The sequence below is a fragment of the Petromyzon marinus genome, unplaced genomic scaffold, assembly GCF_048934315.1.
Source record: "Petromyzon marinus isolate PM22_M1 ecotype Great Lakes invasive population unplaced genomic scaffold, UKy_Petmar_22M1.pri1.0 PM_Scaffold_150, whole genome shotgun sequence".
NCBI lineage: Eukaryota > Metazoa > Chordata > Hyperoartia > Petromyzontiformes > Petromyzontidae > Petromyzon > Petromyzon marinus.
In genome coordinates this window covers 170,449-192,102 of record NW_027423114.1, presented here as the reverse complement: position 1 = coordinate 192,102, position 21,654 = coordinate 170,449, and the positions used below count along the sequence as shown (strand labels likewise).

The window sequence follows — 21,654 nt, the reverse complement described above, 5'->3', positions numbered from 1 at the left end:
ATGGTGGTGATGATGTTAGTGATGATGATGGTGGTGATGATGTTAGTGATGATGATGGTGATGATGATGGTGATGGTGGTGGTGATGATGGTGATGGTGGTGATGGTGGTGGTGATGATGGTGATGGTGGTGATGATGTTAGTGATGATGATGGTGATGATGATGGTGATGGTGGTGGTGATGATGGTGATGGTGGTGATGGTGGTGGTGATGATGGTGATGGTGGTGATGGTAGTGATGTTAGTAGTGATGATGGTGATGATGATGGTGATGATGATGGTAGTGATGTTAGTAGTGATGATCATGATGGTGGTGATGTTAGTAGTGATAATGATGGTGATGATGTTGCTGGGTGTAGGAGTCAGGAGATCCCAGCTCATCCAGCGAGGAGGAGGATGATGATGATGGTGATGGTGGTGATGGTGATGATGTTAGTGATGGTGGTGATGGTGGTGATGGTGATGATGGTGGTGGGGATGGTGATGATGATGGTGGTGATGATGGTAGTGATGATGATGGTGATGATGATGGTGGTGATGATGGTAGTGATGATGATGGTGATGATGTTAGTGGTGATGATGGTGGTGGTGATGATGTTAGTGATGATGATGTTGCTGGGTGTAGGAGTCAGGAGATCCCAGCTCATCCAGCGAGGAGGAGGATGATGATGATGGTGATGGTGGTGATGGTGATGATGTTAGTGATGGTGGTGATGGTGGTGATGGTGATGATGGTGGTGGGGATGGTGATGATGATGGTGGTGATGATGGTAGTGATGATGATGGTGATGATGATGGTGGTGATGATGGTAGTGATGATGATGGTGATGATGTTAGTGGTGATGATGGTGGTGGTGATGATGTTAGTGATGATGATGTTGCTGGGTGTAGGAGTCAGGAGATCCCAGCTCATCCAGCGAGGAGGAGGAGGATAATGATGGTGATGGTGGTGATGGTGATGATCTTAGTGATGGTGGTGATGGTGGTGATGGTGATGATGGTGGTGGGGATGGTGATGATGATGGTGGTGATGATGGTAGTGATGATGATGGTGATGATGTTAGTGGTGATGATGGTGGTGGTGATGATGATGGTGATGATGTTGCTCGGTGTAGGAGTCAGGAGATCCCAGCTCATCCAGCGAGGAGGAGGAGGAGGATGATGATGATGATGATGGTGGTGATGGTGGTGGTGGTGATGATGTTAGTGATGGTGGTGATGGTGGTGATGGTGGTGGGGATGATGATGGTCATGATGGTGGTGATGGTGGTGATGATGATGGTGGTGATGATGTTAGTGATGATGATGGTGGTGATGATGGTGATGATGATGGTGATGATGGTGATGATGATGGTAGTGATGATGATGATGGTGGTGATGGTGGTGGTGGTGATGATGGTGGTGATGATGTTAGTGATGATGATGGTGGTGATGATGGTGATGATGATGGTGATGATGATGGTAGTGATGTTAGTAGTGATGATGGTGATGATGATGGTGATGATGATGGTACTAATGTTAGTAGTGATGATGGTGATGATGATGGTGGTGATGTTAGTAGTGATGATGATGATGGTAGTGATGATGATGGTAGTGATGATGATGGTGGTGGTAGTGATGATGGTGATGGTGATGATGATGGTAGTGATGTTAGTAGTGATGATGCTGATGATGATGGTGATGATGTTGCTGGGTGTAGGAGTCAGGAGATCCCAGCTCATCCAGCGAGGAGGAGGATGATGATGGTGGTGATGATGATGATGGTAGTGATGATGATGATGATGGTGGTGATGGTGGTGATGATGGTGATGATGATGGTGATGATTGTAGTGATGCTGATGGTGGTGATGATGATGATGGTAGTGATGTTAGTATTGATGATGCTGATGATGGTGGTGGTGATGATGATGTTAGTGATGATGGTGGTGATGATGTTAGTGATGATGATGGTGATGATGTTGCTGGGTGTAGGAGTCGGGAGATCTCTGCTCATCCAGCGAGGAGGAGGAGGATGATGATGGTGGTGGTGATGATGATGGTGATGATGATGATGGTAGTGATGTTAGTAGTGATGATGTTAGTGATGATGATGGTGATGATGATGTTGGTGATGATGATGGTGATGATGTTAGTGATAATGATGGTGATGATGATGGTGATGATGATGGTGATGATGTTGGTGATGATGTGGCTGGGTGTAGGAGTCGGGAGATCCCAGCTCATCCAGCGAGGAGGAGGAGGAGGAGGATGGTGGTGGTGATGGTGATGATGATGGTGATGGTGGTGTGATGGTGGTGGTGATGATGGTGATGGTGGTGATGGTGATGATGATGGTGATGATGATGGTAGTGATGTTAGTAGTGATGATGGTGATGATGATGGTAGTGATGTTAGTAGTGATGATCATGATGGTGGTGATGTTAGTAGTGATGATGATGCTGATGATGTTGCTGGGTGTAGGAGTCAGGAGATCTCTGCTCATCCTGCGAGGAGGAGGAGGATGATGGTGATGATAGTGGTGATGGTGATGGTGATGATGTTAGTGATGATGATGGTGATGATGTTGGTGATGATGATGCTGATGATGTTGCTGGGTGTAGGAGTCGGGAGATCCCAGCTCATCCAGCGAGGAGGAGGATGATGATGGTGGCTGGAGGAGCAGCGGTGGAGCGTCCACCTCGTAAGGACCGCTGCTGGTGGTGGTGGACTCTGCGGTGGACTCTGTGTGTGGTGGTGGACTATGTGGTGGTGGTGGTGGACTCTATGTGTGGTGGTGGACTCTCTGTGGTGGTTTACTCTCTATGATGGTGGTGGTGGACTCTGTGTGGTGGTGGTGGTGGACTCTCCCTGTGGTGGTGGACTCTCCCTGTGGTGGACTCTCTCTGTGGTGGTTGACTGTATGATTGTGATGGTGGACTCTGTCTGTGGTGGTGGTGGACTCTCCCTGTGGTTGTTGTTGACTCGGTGGTGGTGGTGGACTCTGTGTGGTGGTGGTGGACTCTCCCTGTGGTGGTGGTGGACTCTCCCTGTGGTGGTGGTGGACTCTGGCTGTGGTGGTGGACTCTCCCTGTGGTGGTGGACTCTCCCTGTGGTTGTTGTTGACTCTCTCGGTGGTGGTGGTGGACTCTGTCTGTGGTGGTGGACTCGGTGGTGGTGGTGGACTGTCTCCGTGGTGGTGGTGGACTATGTGTGGTGATGGTGGACTCTGTGGTAGTGGTGGACTCTTCCTGTGTTGGTGGACTCTATGTGTGGTGGTGGACTCTGTGTAGTGGTGGTTGACTGTCTGTGGTGGTGGTGGACTCTGTGTGGTGGTGGTGGACTCTGTCTGTGGTGGTGGTGGACTCTCTCTGTGTGGTGGTGGTAGACTCTCTGTGGTGGTTGACTCTGTGGTGGTGGACTCTGTCTGTGGTGGTGGACTCTCTCTGTGGTGGTGGTGGACTCTCTGTGGTGGTGCTTGACTCTGTCTGTGGTGGTGGTGGACTATGTTTGGTGGTGGTGGACTCGCTCCCTGTGGTGGTGGTGGACTCTCTCTGTGTGGTGGTGGTGGTGGACTCTCTGTGGTGGTGCTTGACTCTGTCTGTGGTGGTGGTGGACTATGTTTGGTGGTGGTGGACTCTCTGTGGTGGTGGACTCTGTGGTGGTGGTGGACTCTGTCTGTGGTGGTGGACTCTCTCTGTGTGGTGGTGGACTCTGTGTGGTGGTGGACTCTGTGTGGTGGTGGTGGACTCTCTCTGTGTGGTGGTGGTGGACTCTCTCTGTGTGGTGGTGGACTCTCTGTGGTGGTGGTTGACTCTGTCTGTGGTGGTGGTGGACTCTGTCTGTGGTGGTGGACTCTCTCTGTGGTGGTGGACTCTGTGTGGTGGTGGTGGACTCTGTCTGTGGTGGTGGTGGACTCTGTCTGTGGTGGTGGACTCTGTCTGTGGTGGTGGACTCTGTCTGTGATGGTGGTGGACTCTGTGTGGTGGTGGTGGACTCTCTGTGGTGTGGACTCTCTGTGGTGGTGGTGGACTCTCTCCCTGTGGTGGTGGTGGACTCTTTGTGGTGATGGTGGACTCTGTCTGTGGTGGTGGACTATGTGGTGGTGGTGGACTCTCTCCCTGTGGTGGTGGTGGACTCTCTCCCTGTGGTGGTGGTGGACTCTCTGTGGTGATGGTGGACTATGTGGTGGTGGACTCTCTCTGTGTGGTGGTGGTGGTGCACTCTCTGTGGTGGTGGTGGACTCTTTCTGTGGTGGTGGACTGTCTGTGGTGGTGGACTATGTGGTGGTGGTGGACTCTGGTGGTGGTGGACTATGGTGGTGGTGGACTCTCTCTCCCTGTGGTGGTGGTGGACTCTCTCTGCCTGTGGTGGTGGACTAGCAGCTGCTCGTCCACCGAGTTCTCCGACTGGACGCTGAGCCCCTGCCAGCAGCTGGAGCCTCCGAGGTGGACGACTCCGTCCCAGGGTGGACAACACCACCAGCAGCACCGGGCGACTCACCGCCCCCCGCCCCAACCCCTCGGCAGTCCACCCTCTCGCAGTCGACCCCACGCCGGCCGGCCGTCTGGAGGTCGGCCATTCGATAGTCCACCCCGCGGCAGTCGACCGTCTTCTAGGAGTCCACCATCCGATGGTCGACCCCGCGGTGGTCCACCGCCCCGCGAGAGTCGTCCCCGGGAGATCGGACGACTCCACGGTGGAGGGGTCGGGAGGACGCGTCGACACGGGAGGAGGAGGGGAGGGAGGGTGGACAATGGTGGAGGTGGTGGAGGTGGTGGTGGAGGTGGTGGAGGTGGAGGTGGTGGCGGCAAACGCAAGGAGAGGAGACCCAGGGTGAGAGACGGTCAACCGCTCGCTCACTCAACCACTCGCTCACTCAACCACTCAACCACTCGCTCACTCAACCACTCACTCACTCAACCACTCACTCAACCACTCACTCAGTCACTCGCTCACTCACTCAACCACTCACTCACTCAACCACTCGCTCACTCAACCACTCACTCACTCAACCACTCAACCACTCGCTCACTCAACCACTCACTCACTCAACCACTCACTCAACCACTCGCTCAGTCACTCATCCACTTACTCATCCACTCGCTCACTCAACCACTCACTCAACCACTCACTCAACCACTTACTCAGTCACTCGCTCACCACTCAACCACTCACTCACTCAACCACTCGCTCACTCAACCACTCACTCACTCAACCACTCACTCACTCAACCACTCGCTCACTCAACCACTCACTCTACCACTCGCTCACTCAACCACTCAACCACTCACTCACCCGCTCACTCATCCACTCGCTCAGTCACTCATCCACTCACTCATCCACTCGCTCACTCAACCACTCACTCAACCACTCACTCAACCACTTACTCAGTCACTCGCTCACCACTCAACCACTCACTCAACCACTCACTCAACCACTCGCTCACTCAACCACTCGCTCACTCACTCACTCAACCACTCACTCACTCAACCAACCACTCACTCACTCACTCAACCACTCAACCACGCGCTCACTCACTCACTCAACCACTCACTCACTCAACCACTCACTCATCCACTCACTCACTCAACCACTCACTCAACCACTCACTCGCTCACTCACTCAACCACTCACTCAACCACTCACTCACCCACTCACTCGCTCAACCACTCACTCACTCACCCACTCACTCACTCAACCACTCACTCACTCATCCACTCACTCACTCAACCACTCACTCGCTCACTCACTCAACCACTCACTCAACCACTCACCCACTCACTCAGCCACTCACCCACTCACTCACTCACCCACTCACTCGCTCACTCAGTCACTCACTCACTCACTCAACCACCCACTCACCCACTCAACCACTCACCCACTCACTCAACCACTCACTCGTTCACTCACCCACTCACTCACTCACTCACAGGGGGAGTCTGTGGCAGAGGTGGTGGAGGAGTGGCTGCCTCCACCCTGGGTGACGTCCACCATGCCCAGCCGCTCGCCCTTCATCCCGCAGATGGGCGACGAGGTGAGTCACCCACTCACCCGCTCACTCACTCACCCACTCACTCACTCAGCCACTCACGAGGTGAGTCGCCCATCTCTCTCTGTGTGAGTCGCCCATCTCTCTCTGTGTGTGAGTCGTCCATCTCTCTCTGTCTCTCTCTGTGTGTGAGTCGTCCATCTCTCTCTGTCTCTCTCTGTGTGTGAGTCGTCCATCTCTCTCTGTGTGAGTCGTCCATCTCTCTCTGTCTCTCTCTGTGAGTGAGTCGTCCACCTCTCTCTGTCTCTCTCTCTGTGTGAGTCGTCCATCTCTCTGTCTCTCTCTGTGTGAGTCGTCCATCTCTCTGTCTCTCTCTGTGTTAGTCGTCCATCTCTCTCTGTCTCTCTCTCTGTGTGAGTCGTCCATCTCTCTCTGTCTCTCTCTGTGTGAGTCGTCCATCTCTCTCTGTCTCTCTCTGTGTGAGTCGTCCATCTCTCTCTGTCTCTCTCTCTGTGTGAGTCGTCCATCTCTCTCTGTGTGAGTCGTCCATCTCTCTCTGTCTCTCTGTGTGAGTCGTCCATCTCTCTCTGTCTCTCTGTGTGAGTCGTCCATCTCTCTGTCTCTCTCTGTGTGAGTCGTCCATCTCTCTCTGTCTCTCTCTGTGTGTGAGTCGTCCATCTCTCTCTGTCTCTCTCTGTGTGAGTCGTCCATCTCTCTGTCTCTCTCTGTGTGAGTCGTCCATCTCTCTCTGTGTGAGTCGTCCGTCTCTCTCTGTGAGTGAGTCGTCCACCTCTCTCTGTCTCTCTCTCTGTGTGAGTCGTCCATCTCTCTGTCTCTCTCTGTGTGAGTCGTCCATCTCTCTGTCTCTCTCTGTGTTAGTCGTCCATCTCTCTCTGTCTCTCTCTCTGTGTGAGTCGTCCATCTCTCTCTGTCTCTCTCTGTGTGAGTCGTCCATCTCTCTCTGTCTCTCTCTGTGTGAGTCGTCCATCTCTCTCTGTCTCTCTCTCTGTGTGAGTCGTCCATCTCTCTCTGTGTGAGTCGTCCATCTCTCTCTGTCTCTCTGTGTGAGTCGTCCATCTCTCTCCTCTGTGTGAGTCGTCCATCTCTCTGTCTCTCTCTGTGTGAGTCGTCCATCTCTCTCTGTCTCTCTGTGTGAGTCGTCCATCTCTCTCTGTCTCTCTCTGTGTGAGTCGTCCATCTCTGTCTCTCTCTGTGTGAGTCGTCCATCTCTCTCTGTGTGAGTCGTCCATCTCTCTCTGTCTCTCTCTCTGTGTGAGTCGTCCATCTCTCTGTGTCTCTCTCTCTGTGTGTGAGTCGTCCATCTCTCTCTGTCTCTCTCTGTGTGCGCCGTCCATCTCTCTCTGTCTCTCTCTCTGTGAGTCGTCCATCTCTCTCTGTCTCTCTGTGTGAGTCGTCCATCTCTCTCTGTCTCTCTCTGTGTGTGAGTCGTCCATCTCTCTCTGTCTCTCTCTGTGTGTGAGTCGTCCATCTCTCTCTGTCTCTCTCTGGGTGTGAGTCATCCATCTCTCTCTGTCTCTCTGTGTGAGTCGTCCATCTCTCTCTCTCTGTGTGAGTCGTCCATCTCTCTCTCTCTGTGTGAGTCGTCCATCTGTCTCTCTGTGTGTGAGTCGTCCATCTCTCTCTGTCTCTTTCTCTGTGTGAGTCGTCCATCTCTCTCTGTATCTCTCTGTGTGAGTCGTCCATCTCTCTCTGTCTCTCTCTGTGAGAGTCGTCCATCTCTCTCTGTCTCTCTCTGTGAGAGTCGTCCATCTCTCTGTCTCTCTCTGTGTGAGTCGTCCATCTCTCTCTGTCTCTCTCTGTGTGTGAGTCGTCCATCTCTCTCTGTCTCTCTCTGTGTGAGTCGTCCATCTGTCTCTCTGTGTGTGAGTCGTCCATCTGTCTCTCTGTGTGTGAGTCGTCCGTCTCTCTCTGTCTCTCTCTATGTGAGTCGTCCATCTCTCTCTGTCTCTTTCTCTGTGTGAGTCGTCCATCTCTCTGTGTGAGTCGTCCATCTCTCTGTCTCTCTCTCTGTGAGAGTCGTCCATCTCTCTGTCTCTCTGTGTGAGTCGTCCATCTCTCTCTGTCTCTCTCTGTGTGTGAGTCGTCCATCTCTCTGTCTCTCTCTGTGTGAGTCGTCCATCTGTCTCTCTGTGTGTGAGTCGTCCATCTGTCTCTCTGTGTGTGAGTCGTCCATCTCTCTCTGTCTCTCTCTATGTGAGTCGTCCATCTCTCTCTGTCTCTTTCTCTGTGTGAGTCGTCCATCTCTCTGTGTGAGTCGTCCATCTCTCTCTGTCTCTCTCTCTGTGTGAGTCGTCCATCTCTCTCTGTCTCTCTGTGTGAGTCGTCCATCTCTCTCTGTGTGAGTCGTCCATCTCTCTCTGTCTCTCTGTGTGAGTCGTCCATCTCTCTCTGTCTCTCTGTGTGAGTCGTCCATCTCTCTCTGTCTCTCTCTGTGTGAGTCGTCCATCTCTCTCTCTGTGTGAGTCGTCCATCTCTCTCTGTGTGAGTCGTCCATCTCTCTCTGTCTCTCTGTGTGAGTCGTCCATCTCTCTCTGTCTCTCTGTGTGAGTCGTCCATCTCTCTCTGTGTGAGTCGTCCATCTCTCTGTCTCTCTCTGTGTGAGTCGTCCATCTTTCTCTCTGTGTGAATCGTCCATCTCTCTCTGTCTCTCTCTCTGTGTGAGTCGTCCATCTCTCTCTGTCTCTCTCTGTGTGAGTCGTCCATCTCTCTCTCTCTGTGTGAATCGTCCATCTCTCTCTGTCTCTCTCTGTGTGAGTCGTCCATCTCTCTCTGTCTCTCTGTGTGAGTCGTCCATCTGTCTCTGTCTGTGTGAGTCGTCCATCTCTCTCTGTCTCTCTCTCTGTATGAGTCGCCCTGTGGGTGAGTGAGTGGGTGAGTGGGTGGGTGAGTGGGTAAGTGAGTGACTGGGTGGGTGGGTGAGTGAGTGGGTGAGTGAGTGAGTGGGTGAGTGAGTAAGTGGTTGAGTAAGTGGGTGGGTGAGTGAGTGAGTGAGGGAGTGGGTGAGTGGGTGAGTGAGTGGGTGAGTGAGTGGGTGAGTAAGTGAGTGTGTGGGTGGGTGAGTGAGTGGGTGAGTGAGTGGGTGAGTGAGTGGGTGAGTGAGTGAGTGGGTTAGTGAGTAGGTGAGTGAGTGAGTGGGTGAGTGAGTGAGTGGGTGGGTGAGTGAGTGAGTGAGTAAGTGAGTGAGTGGGTGGGTGAGTGAGTGGGTGACTGAGTGGGTGAGTGACTGAGTGAGTGAGTAAGTGAGTGAGTGGGTGACTCACCCTATGCGTGTGAGTGTCTTCTGCTTGATTGTTGTTATTTGTAGACATTGTGGCGATGGTGGTGGCGGTGGTGGTGATGGTGCTGGTGGTGGTGTTTGTTCATGTTGTTGCGTGGTAACCCGGGGCAACGCGTGGTAACCCGGGGCAACGCGTGGTAACCCGGGGCAACGCGTGGTAACCCGGGGCAACGCGTGTCGCTCACCCACCCCAGGTGGTGTACTGCAGGCAGGGCCATGAGCTCTACCTGCAGGCAGCCAAGCGTCAGCGGACCTACGGGGTGGACACTCGTCACACCCCGTGGAGACGACTCGCCCTGCGGGTGAGTGGGTGGGTGAGTGGGTGGGTGGGTGGGTGGGGGGGTGGGGGGGTGAGTGGGTGGGTGGGGGGGTGAGTGGGTGAGTGAGTGGGTTAGTGACTGAGTGAGTGTGTGAGTGAGTGAGTGGGTGAGTGGGTGAGTGAGTGGGTGGGTGGGTGGGTGAGTGGGTGGGGGAGTGAGTGGGTGGGGGAGTGAGTGGGTGGGTGGGTGAGTGAGTGAGTGGGTGAGTGGGTGGGTGGGTGAGTGGGGGGGTGAGTGGGTGGGTGGGGGAGTGGGGGGGTGAGTGGGTGGGTGGGGGGGTGGGTGAGTGGGTGAGTGGGGGGGTGAGTGGGGGGGTGGGTGGGTGGGTGGGTGGGTGGGTGAGTGGGTGGGTGGGTGGGTGAGTGAGTGAGTGGGTGGGGGAGTGGGTGGGTGGGTGGGTGGGGGGGTGAGTGAGTAAGTGGGTGGGTGGGTGAGAGAGTGAGTGAGTGGGTGGGTGAGTGAGTGAGTGAGTGGGTGGGTGAGTGAGTGGGTGGGTGGGTGGGGGGGTGGGTGAGTGGGTGGGTGGGGGAGTGTTTGGTGGGTGGGTGGGTGAGTGGGTGAGTGAGTGAGTGGGTGGGTGAGTGAGTGGGTGAGTGAGTGAGTGGGTGGGTGAGTGAGGGGGTGGGTGAGTGAGTGAGTGGGGGAGTGAGTGGGTGAGTGGGTGAGTGAGTGAGTGAGTGGGTAGGTGAGTGAGTGAGTGGGTGGGTGAGTGGGGGGGTGGGTGGGTGGGTGAGTGTGGGGGAGTGTTTGGGTGGGTGGGTGGGTGAGTGGGGGAGTGGGTGGGTGGGGGGGTGGGTGGGGAGGTGGGTGAGTGAGTTAGTGGGTGAGTGGGTGAGTGAGTGAGTGGGTGAGTGAGTGAGTGAGTGGGTGGGTGGGTGAGTGAGTGAGTGGGTGGGTGAGTGAGTTAGTGGGTGAGTGGGTGAGTGAGTGAGTGGGTGGGTGGGTGAGTGAGTGAGTGAGTGGGTGAGTGAGTGAGTGGGGTGAGTGAGTGGGTGAGTGAGTGAGTGGGTGAGTGTGTGAGTGAGTGAGTGAGTGTGTGAGTGAGTGGGTGAGTGAGTGAGTGGGTGAGTGAGTGAGTGAGTGGGTGGGTGGGTGAGTGAGTGAGTGAGTGGGTGAGTGGGTGGGTGAGTGGGTGAGTGAGTGGGTGGGTGGGTGAGTGAGTGGGTGAGTGAGTGGGTGAGTGAGTGAGTGGGTGAGTGAGTGAGTGAGTGAGTGGGTGGGTGGGTGAGTGAGTGAGTGAGTGGGTGAGTGAGTGGGTGGGTGAGTGGGTGAGTGAGTGGGTGGGTGGGTGAGTGGGTGAGTGAGTGGGTGAGTGAGTGAGTGGGTGGGTGGTGAGTGAGTGAGTGGGTGAGTGAGTGAGTGACTGAGTGGGTGACTGAGTGAGTGAGTGGGTGAGTGAGTGGGCGAGTGGGTGAGTGGGTGGGTGGGGGAGTGAGTGGGTGAGTGGGTGAGTGAGTGAGTGGGTGAGTGAGTGAGTGACTGAGTGGGTGACTGAGTGAGCGAGTGGGTGAGTGAGTGGGCGAGTGGGTGAGTGGGTGGGTGGGGGAGTGAGTGGGTGAGTGAGTGGGTGAGTGAGTGGGTGAGTGAGTGATTGAGTAAGTGAGTGAGTGAGTGGATGGGTGAGTGTGTGGGTGAGTGACGGTGGTGAGTGACGGTGGTGAGTGACGGTGGTGAGTGTGTGGTGGTGCAGGGTGAGGAGCTGGTGAGGGTGATGGGTGAGTGTGTGAGTGAGTGGGTGGGTGAGTGACGGTGGTGAGTGTTAGTGGGTGAGTGAGTGAGTGGGTGGGTGAGTGTGTGGGTGAGTGACGGTGGTGAGTGACGGTGGTGAGTGACGGTGGTGAGTGACGGTGGTGAGTGTGTGGGTGAGTGGGTGAGTGGGTGGGTGGCTGAGTGAGTAGGTGGGTGAGTGAGTGAGTGAGTGGTGGGTGAGTGAGTGAGTGGGTAGGTGAATGAGTGGGTGAGTGAGTGAGTGGGTGGGTGAGTGAGTGAGTGAGTGGGTGGGTGAGTGAGTGGGTGGGTGAGTGGGTGAGTGAGTGAGTGGGTGAGTGACGGTGGTGAGTGACGGTGGTGAGTGTGTGGGTGAGTGAGTGGGTGAGTGGGTGAGTGACGGTGGTGAGTGACGGTGGTGAGTGTGTGGTGCAGGGTGAGGAGCTGGTGAGGGTGTGGGTGAGTGTGTGAGTGAGTGAGTGAGTGGGTGAGTGACAGTGGTGAGTGAGTGAGTGGGTGGGTGAGTGTGTGGGTGAGTGACGGTGGTGAGTGACGGTGGTGAGTGACGGTGGTGAGTGACGGTGGTGAGTGACGGTGGTGAGTGTGTGAGTGGTGAGTGACGGTGGTGAGTGACGGTGGTGAGTGTGTGGTGCAGGGTGAGTGAGTGGGTGAGTGAGTGGGTGAGTGAGTGGGTGAGTGACGGTGGTGAGTGTGTGGTGCAGGGTGAGGAGCTGGTGAGGGTGTGGGTGAGTGAGTGGGTGAGTGAGTGGGTGAGTGACGGTGGTGAGTGAGTGAGTGGGTGGGTGAGTGGGTGAGGGTGATGGGTGAGTGAGTGAGTGAGTGGGTGGGTGAGTGTGTGGGTGAGTGACGGTGGTGAGTGACGGTGGTGAGTGTGTGGTGCAGGGTGAGGAGCTGGTGAGGGTGATGGGTGAGTGTGTGGGTGAGTGGGTGAGTGAGTGAGTGGGTGAGTGAGTGGGTGAGTGAGTGAGTGGGTGGGTGAGTGGGTGAGTGGGTGAGTGACGGTGGTGAGTGACGGTGGTGAGTGACGGTGGTGAGTGTGTGGTGGTGCAGGGTGAGGAGCTGGTGAGGGTGATGGGTGAGTGTGTGGGTGAGTGAGTGAATGAGTGGGTGAGTGAGTGAGTGGGTGAGTGTGTGGGTGAGTGGGTGTGTGGGTGAGTGAGTGTGTGGGTGAGTGACGGTGGTGAGTGACGGTGGTGAGTGTGTGGTGGTGCAGGGTGAGGAGCTGGTGAGGGTGATGGGTGAGTGACAGTGGTGAGTGTGTGGTGGTGCAGGGTGAGGAGCTGGTGAGGGTGATGGGTGAGTGTGTGGTGGTGAGTGGGTGAGTAGGTGAGTGGGTGGGTGAGTGAGTGGGTGGGTGAGTGAGTGGGTGAGTGAGTGAGTGAGTGGTGAGTGAGTGAGTGAGTGGGTGAGTGAGTGAGTGAGTGGGTGAGTGAGTGGGTGAGTGAGTGAGTGGGTGGGTGGGTGAGTGAGTGTGTGGGTGAGTGACGGTGGTGAGTGTGTGGTGGTGCAGGGTGAGGAGCTGGTGAGGGTGATGGGTGAGTGACGGTGGTGAGTGACAGTGGTGAGTGTGTGGTGAGTGCAGGGTGAGGAGCTGGTGAGGGTGATGGGTGAGTGTGTGAGTGAGTGACGGTGGTGAGTGTGTGGTGGTGCAGGGTGAGGAGCTGGTGAGGGTGATGGGTGAGTGTGTGGTGGTGCAGGGTGAGGAGCTGGTGAGGGTGATGGGTGAGTGTGTGAGTGTGTGGGTGAGTGAGTGGGTGAGTGTGTGGGTGAGTGGGTGGGTGAGTGGGTGGGTGGGTGAGTGGGTGGGCGAGTGAGTGGGTGAGTGAGTGAGTGGGTGAGTGGGTGAGTGAGTGGGTGGGTGAGTGAGTGAGTGGGTGAGTGGGTGGGGGAGTGGGTGGGTGGGGGGGTGAGTGAGTGAGTGGGTGGGTGAGTGGGTGAGTGAGTGTGTGAGTGAGTGGGTGAGTGATGGTGGTGAGTGACGGTGGTGAGTGACGGTGGTGAGTGTGTGGTGGTGCAGGGTGAGGAGCTGGTGAGGGTGATGGGTGAGTGTGTGAGTGAGTGAGTGAGTGGGTGAGTGACGGTGGTGAGTGTGTGGTGGTGCAGGGTGAGGAGCTGGTGAGGGTGATGGGTGAGTGACGGTGGTGAGTGTGTGGTGGTGAGTGCAGGGTGAGGAGCTGGTGAGGGTGATGGGTGAGTGTCTGAGTGAGTGAGTGGGTTAGTGACTGAGTGGGTGGGTGAGTGAGTGTGTGGGTGAGTGACGGTGGTGAGTGTGGTGGTGAGTGCAGGGTGAGGAGCTGGTGAGGGTGATGGGTGAGTGTGTGGTGGTGAGTGCAGGGTGAGGAGCTGGTGAGGGTGATGGGTGAGTGTGTGGTGGTGCAGGGTGAGGAGCTGGTGAGGGTGATGGGTGAGTGTGTGAGTGAGTGTGTGGGTGAGTGTGTGGGTAGGTGAGTGACGGTGGTGAGTGACAGTGGTGAGTGTGTGGTGAGTGCAGGGTGAGGAGCTGGTGAGGGTGATGGGTGAGTGACGGTGGTGAGTGTGGTGGTGAGTGCAGGGTGAGGAGCTGGTGAGGGTGATGGGTGAGTGAGTGGTGAGTGAGTGGTGAGTGGGTGAGTGAGTGAGTGAGTGTGTGAGTGTGTGAGTGAGTGGGTGAGTGGGTGGGTGAGTGAGTGAGTGAGTGGTGAGTGAGTGAGTGAGTGGGTGAGTGAGTGAGTGAGTGGGTGAGTGAGTGGGTGAGTGAGTGAGTGAGTGGGTGAGTGAGTGAGTGAGTGGGTGAGTGAGTGGGTGAGTGAGTGAGTGAGTGGGTGGGTGAGTGAGTGAGTGAGTGTGTGAGTGTGTGAGTGAGTGGGTGAGTGGGTGGGTGAGTGAGTGAGTGAGTGGTGAGTGAGTGAGTGAGTGGGTGAGTGGGTGGGTGAGTGAGTGAGTGAGTGGTGAGTGAGTGAGTGAGTGGGTGAGTGAGTGAGTGAGTGGGTGAGTGAGTGGGTGAGTGAGTGAGTGAGTGGGTGGGTGGGTGAGTGAGTGGGTGGGTGAGTGACGGTGGTGAGTGTGTGGTGGTGCAGGGTGAGGAGCTGGTGAGGGTGATGGGTGAGTGACGGTGGTGAGTGAGTGGGTGGGTGGGTGAGTGGGTGGGTGGGTGAGTGGGTGAGTGAGTGAGTGAGTGGGTGAGTGAGTGAGTGAGTGGGTGAGTGAGTGAGTGAGTGTGTGAGTGAGTGGGTGAGTGGGTGGGTGAGTGAGTGAGTGAGTGGTGAGTGAGTGAGTGAGTGGGTGAGTGAGTGAGTGAGTGGGTGAGTGAGTGAGTGAGTGTGTGAGTGAGTGGGTGAGTGGGTGGGTGAGTGAGTGAGTGAGTGGTGAGTGAGTGAGTGGGTGAGTGAGTGAGTGAGTGGGTGAGTGAGTGGGTGAGTGAGTGAGTGGGTGGGTGGGTGAGTGAGTGGGTGGGTGAGTGACGGTGGTGAGTGTGTGGTGGTGCAGGGTGAGGAGCTGGTGAGGGTGATGGGTGAGTGACGGTGGTGAGTGTGTGGTGAGTGTGTGGTGAGTGCAGGGTGAGGAGCTGGTGAGGGTGATGGGTGAGTGACGGTGGTGAGTGTGTGGTGAGTGTGGTGGTGCAGGGTGAGGAGCTGGTGAGGGTGATGGGTGAGTGACGGTGGTGAGTGTGTGGGTGAGTGACAGTGGTGAGTGTGGTGGTGAGTGCAGGGTGAGGAGCTGGTGAGGGTGATGGGTGAGTGACGGTGGTAAGTGAGTGAGTGGGTGGGTGGGTGGGTGAGTGGGTGGGTGAGTGGGTGAGTGAGTGAGTGAGTGGGTGAGTGAGTGAGTGAGTGGGTGAGTGAGTGAGTGAGTGTGTGAGTGAGTGGGTGAGTGGGTGGGTGAGTGAGTGAGTGAGTGGGTGGGTGAGTGAGTGGGTGAGTGAGTGAGTGAGTGGGTGAGTGAGTGGGTGAGTGAGTGAGTGGGTGGGTGGGTGAGTGAGTGGGTGGGTGAGTGACGGTGGTGAGTGTGTGGTGGTGCAGGGTGAGGAGCTGGTGAGGGTGATGGGTGAGTGACGGTGGTGAGTGAGTGAGTGGGTGAGTGAGTGAGTGGGTGGGTGGGTGAGTGAGTGGGTGGGTGAGTGACGGTGGTGAGTGTGTGGTGGTGAGGGTGATGGGTGAGTGACGGTGGTGAGTGTGTGGTGAGTGTGTGGTGAGTGCAGGGTGAGGAGCTGGTGAGGGTGATGGGTGAGTGACGGTGGTGAGTGTGTGGTGAGTGTGGTGGTGCAGGGTGAGGAGCTGGTGAGGGTGATGGGTGAGTGACGGTGGTGAGTGTGTGGGTGAGTGACAGTGGTGAGTGTGGTGGTGAGTGCAGGGTGAGGAGCTGGTGAGGGTGATGGGTGAGTGACGGTGGTGAGTGAGTGAGTGGGTGGGTGGGTGAGTGGGTGGGTGAGTGGGTGAGTGAGTGAGTGAGTGGGTGAGTGAGTGAGTGAGTGGGTGAGTGAGTGAGTGAGTGTGTGAGTGAGTGGGTGAGTGGGTGGGTGAGTGAGTGAGTGAGTGGGTGGGTGGGTGAGTGAGTGGGTGAGTGAGTGAGTGAGTGGGTGAGTGAGTGGGTGAGTGAGTGAGTGAGTGGGTGGGTGGGTGAGTGAGTGGGTGGGTGAGTGACGGTGGTGAGTGTGTGGTGGTGCAGGGTGAGGAGCTGGTGAGGGTGATGGGTGAGTGACGGTGGTGAGTGACAGTGGTGAGTGTGTGGTGAGTGCAGGGTGAGGAGCTGGTGAGGGTGATGGGTGAGTGACGGTGGTGAGTGAGTGAGTGGGTGGGTGGGTGAGTGGGTGGGTGAGTGGGTGAGTGAGTGAGTGAGTGGGTGAGTGAGTGAGTGAGTGGGTGAGTGAGTGGGTGAGTAGGTGGGTGAGTGAGTGAGTGAGTGGTGAGTGAGTGAGTGAGTGGGTGAGTGAGTGAGTGAGTGGGTGAGTGAGTGGGTGAGTGAGTGAGTGGGTGGGTGGGTGAGTGAGTGGGTGGGTGAGTGACGGTGGTGAGTGTGTGGTGGTGCAGGGTGAGGAGCTGGTGAGGGTGATGGGTGAGTGACGGTGGTGAGTGACAGTGGTGAGTGTGTGGTGAGTGCAGGGTGAGGAGCTGGTGAGGGTGATGGGTGAGTGACGGTGGTGAGTGAGTGAGTGGGTGGGTGGGTGAGTGGGTGGGTGAGTGGGTGAGTGAGTGAGTGGGTGAGTGAGTGAGTGAGTGGGTGAGTGAGTGAGTGAGTGTGTGAGTGAGTGGGTGAGTGGGTGGGTGAGTGAGTGAGTGGTGAGTGAGTGAGTGAGTGGGTGAGTGAGTGAGTGAGTGGGTGAGTGAGTGAGTGAGTGTGTGAGTGAGTGGGTGAGTGGGTGGGTGAGTGAGTGAGTGAGTGGTGAGTGAGTGAGTGAGTGGGTGAGTGAGTGAGTGAGTGGGTGAGTGAGTGGGTGAGTGAGTGAGTGAGTGGGTGAGTGAGTGAGTGGGTGGGTGGGTGAGTGAGTGGGTGGGTGAGTGACGGTGGTGAGTGTGTGGTGGTGCAGGGTGAGGAGCTGGTGAGGGTGATGGGTGAGTGACGGTGATGAGTGTGTGGTGAGTGTGTGGTGAGTGCAGGGTGAGGAGCTGGTGAGGGTGATGGGTGAGTGACGGTGGTGAGTGTGTGGGTGAGTGACAGTGGTGAGTGTGGTGGTGAGTGCAGGGTGAGGAGCTGGTGAGGGTGATGGGTGAGTGACGGTGGTGAGTGTGTGGGTGAGTGACAGTGGTGAGTGTGGTGGTGAGTGCAGGGTGAGGAGCTGGTGAGGGTGATGGGTGAGTGACGGTGGTGAGTGTGTGGGTGAGTGACAGTGGTGAGTGTGGTGGTGAGTGCAGGGTGAGGAGCTGGTGAGGGTGATGGGTGAGTGACGGTGGTGAGTGTGTGGGTGAGTGACAGTGGTGAGTGTGGTGGTGAGTGCAGGGTGAGGAGCTGGTGAGGGTGATGGGTGAGTGACGGTGGTGAGTGTGTGGGTGAGTGACAGTGGTGAGTGTGGTGGTGAGTGCAGGGTGAGGAGCTGGTGAGGGTGATGGGTGAGTGACGGTGGTGAGTGTGTGGGTGAGTGACAGTGGTGAGTGTGGTGGTGAGTGCAGGGTGAGGAGCTGGTGAGGGTGATGGTGGTGAGTGTGTGGTGAGTGCAGGGTGAGGAGCTGGTGAGGGTGATGGTGGTGAGTGTGGTGGTGAGTGCAGGGTGAGGAGCTGGTGAGGGTGATGGTGGTGAGTGTGTGGTGAGTGCAGGGTGAGGAGCTGGTGAGGGTGATGGTGGTGAGTGTGGTGGTGAGTGCAGGGTGAGGAGCTGGTGAGGGTGATGGGTGAGTGTGTGGTGGTGAGTGTGTGGTGGTGCAGGGTGAGGAGCTGGTGAGGGTGATGGGTGAGTGAGTGAGTGAGTGGTGAGTGAGTGGGTGAGTGTGTGGGTGAGTGACAGTGGTGAGTGTGTGGTGAGTGCAGGGTGAGGAGCTGGTGAGGGTGATGGGTGAGTGAGTGAGTGGTGAGTGAGTGGGTGAGTGTGTGGGTGAGTGACAGTGGTGAGTGTGTGGTGAGTGCAGGGTGAGGAGCTGGTGAGGGTGATGGGTGAGTGAGTGAGTGGTGAGTGAGTGGGTGAGTGTGTGGGTGAGTGACAGTGGTGAGTGTGTGGTGAGTGCAGGGTGAGGAGCTGGTGAGGGTGATGGGTGAGTGAGTGAGTGGTGAGTGAGTGGGTGTGTGGGTGAGTGACAGTGGTGAGTGTGTGGTGAGTGCAGGGTGAGGAGCTGGTGAGGGTGATGGGTGAGTGAGTGAGTGGTGAGTGAGTGGGTGAGTGTGTGGGTGAGTGACAGTGGTGAGTGTGTGGTGAGTGCAGGGTGAGGAGCTGGTGAGGGTGATGGGTGAGTGAGTGAGTGGTGAGTGAGTGGGTGAGTGTGTGGGTGAGTGACAGTGGTGAGTGTGTGGTGAGTGCAGGGTGAGGAGCTGGTGAGGGTGATGGGTGAGTGAGTGAGTGGTGAGTGAGTGGGTGAGTGTGTGGGTGAGTGACAGTGGTGAGTGTGTGGTGAGTGCAGGGTGAGGAGCTGGTGAGGGTGATGGGTGAGTGAGTGAGTGGTGAGTGAGTGGGTGAGTGTGTGGGTGAGTGACAGTGGTGAGTGTGTGGTGAGTGCAGGGTGAGGAGCTGGTGAGGGTGATGGGTGAGTGAGTGAGTGGTGAGTGAGTGGGTGAGTGTGTGGGTGAGTGACAGTGGTGAGTGTGTGGTGAGTGCAGGGTGAGGAGCTGGTGAGGGTGATGGGTGAGTGAGTGAGTGGTGAGTGAGTGGGTGAGTGTGTGGGTGAGTGACAGTGGTGAGTGTGTGGTGAGTGCAGGGTGAGGAGCTGGTGAGGGTGATGGGTGAGTGAGTGAGTGGTGAGTGAGTGGGTGAGTGTGTGGGTGAGTGACAGTGGTGAGTGTGTGGTGAGTGCAGGGTGAGGAGCTGGTGAGGGTGATGGGTGAGTGAGTGAGTGGTGAGTGAGTGGGTGAGTGTGTGGGTGAGTGACAGTGGTGAGTGTGTGGTGAGTGCAGGGTGAGGAGCTGGTGAGGGTGATGGGTGAGTGTGTGAGTGAGTGAGTGGTTGAGTGAGTGGGTGAGTGACGGTGGTGAGTGTGGTGGTGAGTGCAGGGTGAGGAGCTGGTGAGGGTGATGGGTGAGTGACGGTGGTGAGTGTGTGAGTGAGTGAGTGGGTGAGTGACAGTGGTGAGTGTGGTGGTGAGTGCAGGGTGAGGAGCTGGTGAGGGTGATGGGTGAGTGTGTGGTGGTGAGTGCAGGGTGAGGAGCTGGTGAGGGTGATGGGTGAGTGTGTGGTGGTGCAGGGTGAGGAGCTGGTGAGGGTGATGGGTGAGTGTGTGGTGGTGAGTGCAGGGTGAGGAGCTGGTGAGGGTGATGGGTGAGTGTGTGGTGGTGCAGGGTGAGGATCTGGTGAGGGTGATGGGTGAGTGTGTGGGTGAGTGACGGTGGTGAGTGTGGTGGTGAGTGCAGGGTGAGGAGCTGGTGAGGGTGATGGGTGAGTGTGTGGTGAGTGCAGGGTGAGGAGCTGGTGAGGGTGATGGGTGAGTGTGTGGTTAGTGCAGGGTGAGGAGCTGGTGAGGGTGATGGGTGAGTGTGGTGAGTGCAGGGTGAGGAGCTGGTGAGGGTGATGGGTGAGTGTGTGGTGAGTGCAGGGTGAGGAGCTGGTGAGGGTGATGGGTGAGTGTGTGGTGAGTGCAGGGTGAGGAGCTGGTGAGGGTGATGGGTGAGTGTGTGGTGAGTGCAGGGTGAGGAGCTGGTGAGGGTGATGGGTGAGTGTGTGGTGAGTGCAGGGTGAGGAGCTGGTGAGGGTGATGGGTGAGTGAGTGGGTGGGTGGGTGAGTGAGTGGGTGAGTGGGTGGGTGGGTGGGTGAGTGGGTGAGTGAGTGGGTGAGTGAGTGAGTGACGGTGGTGAGTGACAGTGGTGAGTGTGGTGGTGAGTGCAGGGTGAGGAGCTGGTGAGGGTGATGGGTGAGTGTGTGAGTGGGTGAGTGAGTGAGTGGGTTAGTGACTGAGTGGGTGAGTGAGTGGGTGAGTGAGTGAGTGGGTGGGTGGGTGGGTGAGTGACAGTGGTGAGTGTGGTGGTGAGTGCAGGGTGAGGAGCTGGTGAGGGTGATGGGTGAGTGTGTGAGTGAGTGGGTGAGTGAGTGAGTGGGTGAGTGAGTGAGTGGGTGTGTGTGTGAGTGACGGTGGTGAGTGTGGTGGTGAGTGCAGGGTGAGGAGCTGGTGAGGGTGATGGGTGAGTGTGTGGTGAGTGCAGGGTGAGGAGCTGGTGAGGGTGATGGGTGAGTGTGTGGTGAGTGCAGGGTGAGGAGCTGGTGAGGGTGATGGGTGAGTGTGTGGTGAGTGCAGGGTGAGGAGCTGGTGAGGGTGATGGGTGAGTGTGTGGTGAGTGCAGGGTGAGGAGCTGGTGAGGGTGATGGGTGAGTGAGTGGGTGGGTGGGTGAGTGAGTGGGTGAGTGGGTGGGTGGGTGGGTGAGTGGGTGAGTGAGTGGGTGAGTGAGTGAGTGACGGTGGTGAGTGACAGTGGTGAGTGTGGTGGTGAGTGCAGGGTGAGGAGCTGGTGAGGGTGATGGGTGAGTGTGTGAGTGAGTGGGTGAGTGAGTGAGTGGGTGAGTGAGTGTGTGAGTGAGTGGGTGAGTGACAGTGGTGAGTGTGGTGAGTGCAGGGTGAGGAGCTGGTGAGGGTGATGGGTGAGTGTGTGAGTGGGTGAGTGAGTGAGTGGGTTAGTGACTGAGTGGGTGAGTGAGTGGGTGAGTGAGTGAGTGGGTGGGTGGGTGGGTGAGTGACAGTGGTGAGTGTGGTGGTGAGTGCAGGGTGAGGAGCTGGTGAGGGTGATGGGTGAGTGTGTGAGTGAGTGGGTGAGTGAGTGAGTGGGTGAGTGAGTGTGTGAGTGAGTGGGTGAGTGACAGTGGTGAGTGTGGTGAGTGCAGGGTGAGGAGCTGGTGAGGGTGATGGGTGAGTGTGTGAGTGGGTGAGTGTGTGAGTGGGTGAGTGAGTGAGTGGGTTAGTGACTGAGTGGGTGAGTGAGTGGGTGAGTGAGTGAGTGGGTGGGTGGGTGGGTGAGTGACAGTGGTGAGTGTGGTGGTGAGTGCAGGGTGAGGAGCTGGTGAGGGTGATGGGTGAGTGTGTGAGTGAGTGGGTGAGTGAGTGAGTGGGTGAGTGAGTGTGTGAGTGAGTGGGTGAGTGACAGTGGTGAGTGTGGTGAGTGCAGGGTGAGGAGCTGGTGAGGGTGATGGGTGAGTGTGTGAGTGAGTGGGTGAGTGAGTGAGTGGGTGAGTGAGTGTGTGAGTGAGTGGGTGAGTGACAGTGGTGAGTGTGGTGAGTGCAGGGTGAGGAGCTGGTGAGGGTGATGGGTGAGTGTGTGAGTGGGTGAGTGAGTGAGTGGGTTAGTGACTGAGTGGGTGAGTGAGTGGGTGAGTGAGTGAGTGGGTGGGTGGGTGGGTGAGTGACAGTGGTGAGTGTGGTGGTGAGTGCAGGGTGAGGAGCTGGTGAGGGTGATGGGTGAGTGTGTGAGTGAGTGGGTGAGTGAGTGAGTGGGTGAGTGAGTGTGTGAGTGAGTGGGTGAGTGACAGTGGTGAGTGTGGTGGTGAGTGCAGGGTGAGGAGCTGGTGAGGGTGATGGGTGAGTGTGTGGCTGAGTGAGTGGGTGAGTGGGTGAGTGAGTGGGTGAGTGACGGTGGTGAGTGTGGTGGTGAGTGCAGGGTGAGGAGCTGGTGAGGGTGATGGGTGAGTGACGGTGGTGAGTGTGGTGGTGAGTGCAGGGTGAGGAGCTGGTGAGGGTGATGGGTGAGTGTGTGAGTGAGTGGGTGAGTGACGGTGGTGAGTGACGGTGGTGAGTGAGTGGGTG

General features: G+C 56.9%; 1 protein-coding gene across 7 annotated transcripts in view; it reads left to right on the top strand.

The window, feature by feature from the left end:
- LOC142922729 (uncharacterized) overlaps positions 1–21,654 on the top strand; it is an 80,253-nt gene that overhangs the window by 8,370 nt on the left and 50,229 nt on the right. For 6 of the 7 annotated variants that reach the window (XR_012940262.1, XR_012940264.1, XR_012940263.1 and 3 more), the window contains exons 4-7: positions 2,600–2,679; positions 4,358–4,811; positions 5,911–6,012; positions 9,460–9,567. Coding sequence is in view for 4 of the 7 variants with exons in the window: in XM_076063563.1 (XP_075919678.1) it covers positions 2,600–2,679; positions 4,358–4,811; positions 5,911–6,012; positions 9,460–9,567 (744 nt within the window). In the remaining 3 variants the exon portion in view is untranslated. The remainder of the gene's footprint in view (positions 1–2,599; positions 2,680–4,357; positions 4,812–5,910; positions 6,013–9,459; positions 9,568–21,654) is intronic. The other variant, XM_076063564.1, reaches the window with a different exon arrangement.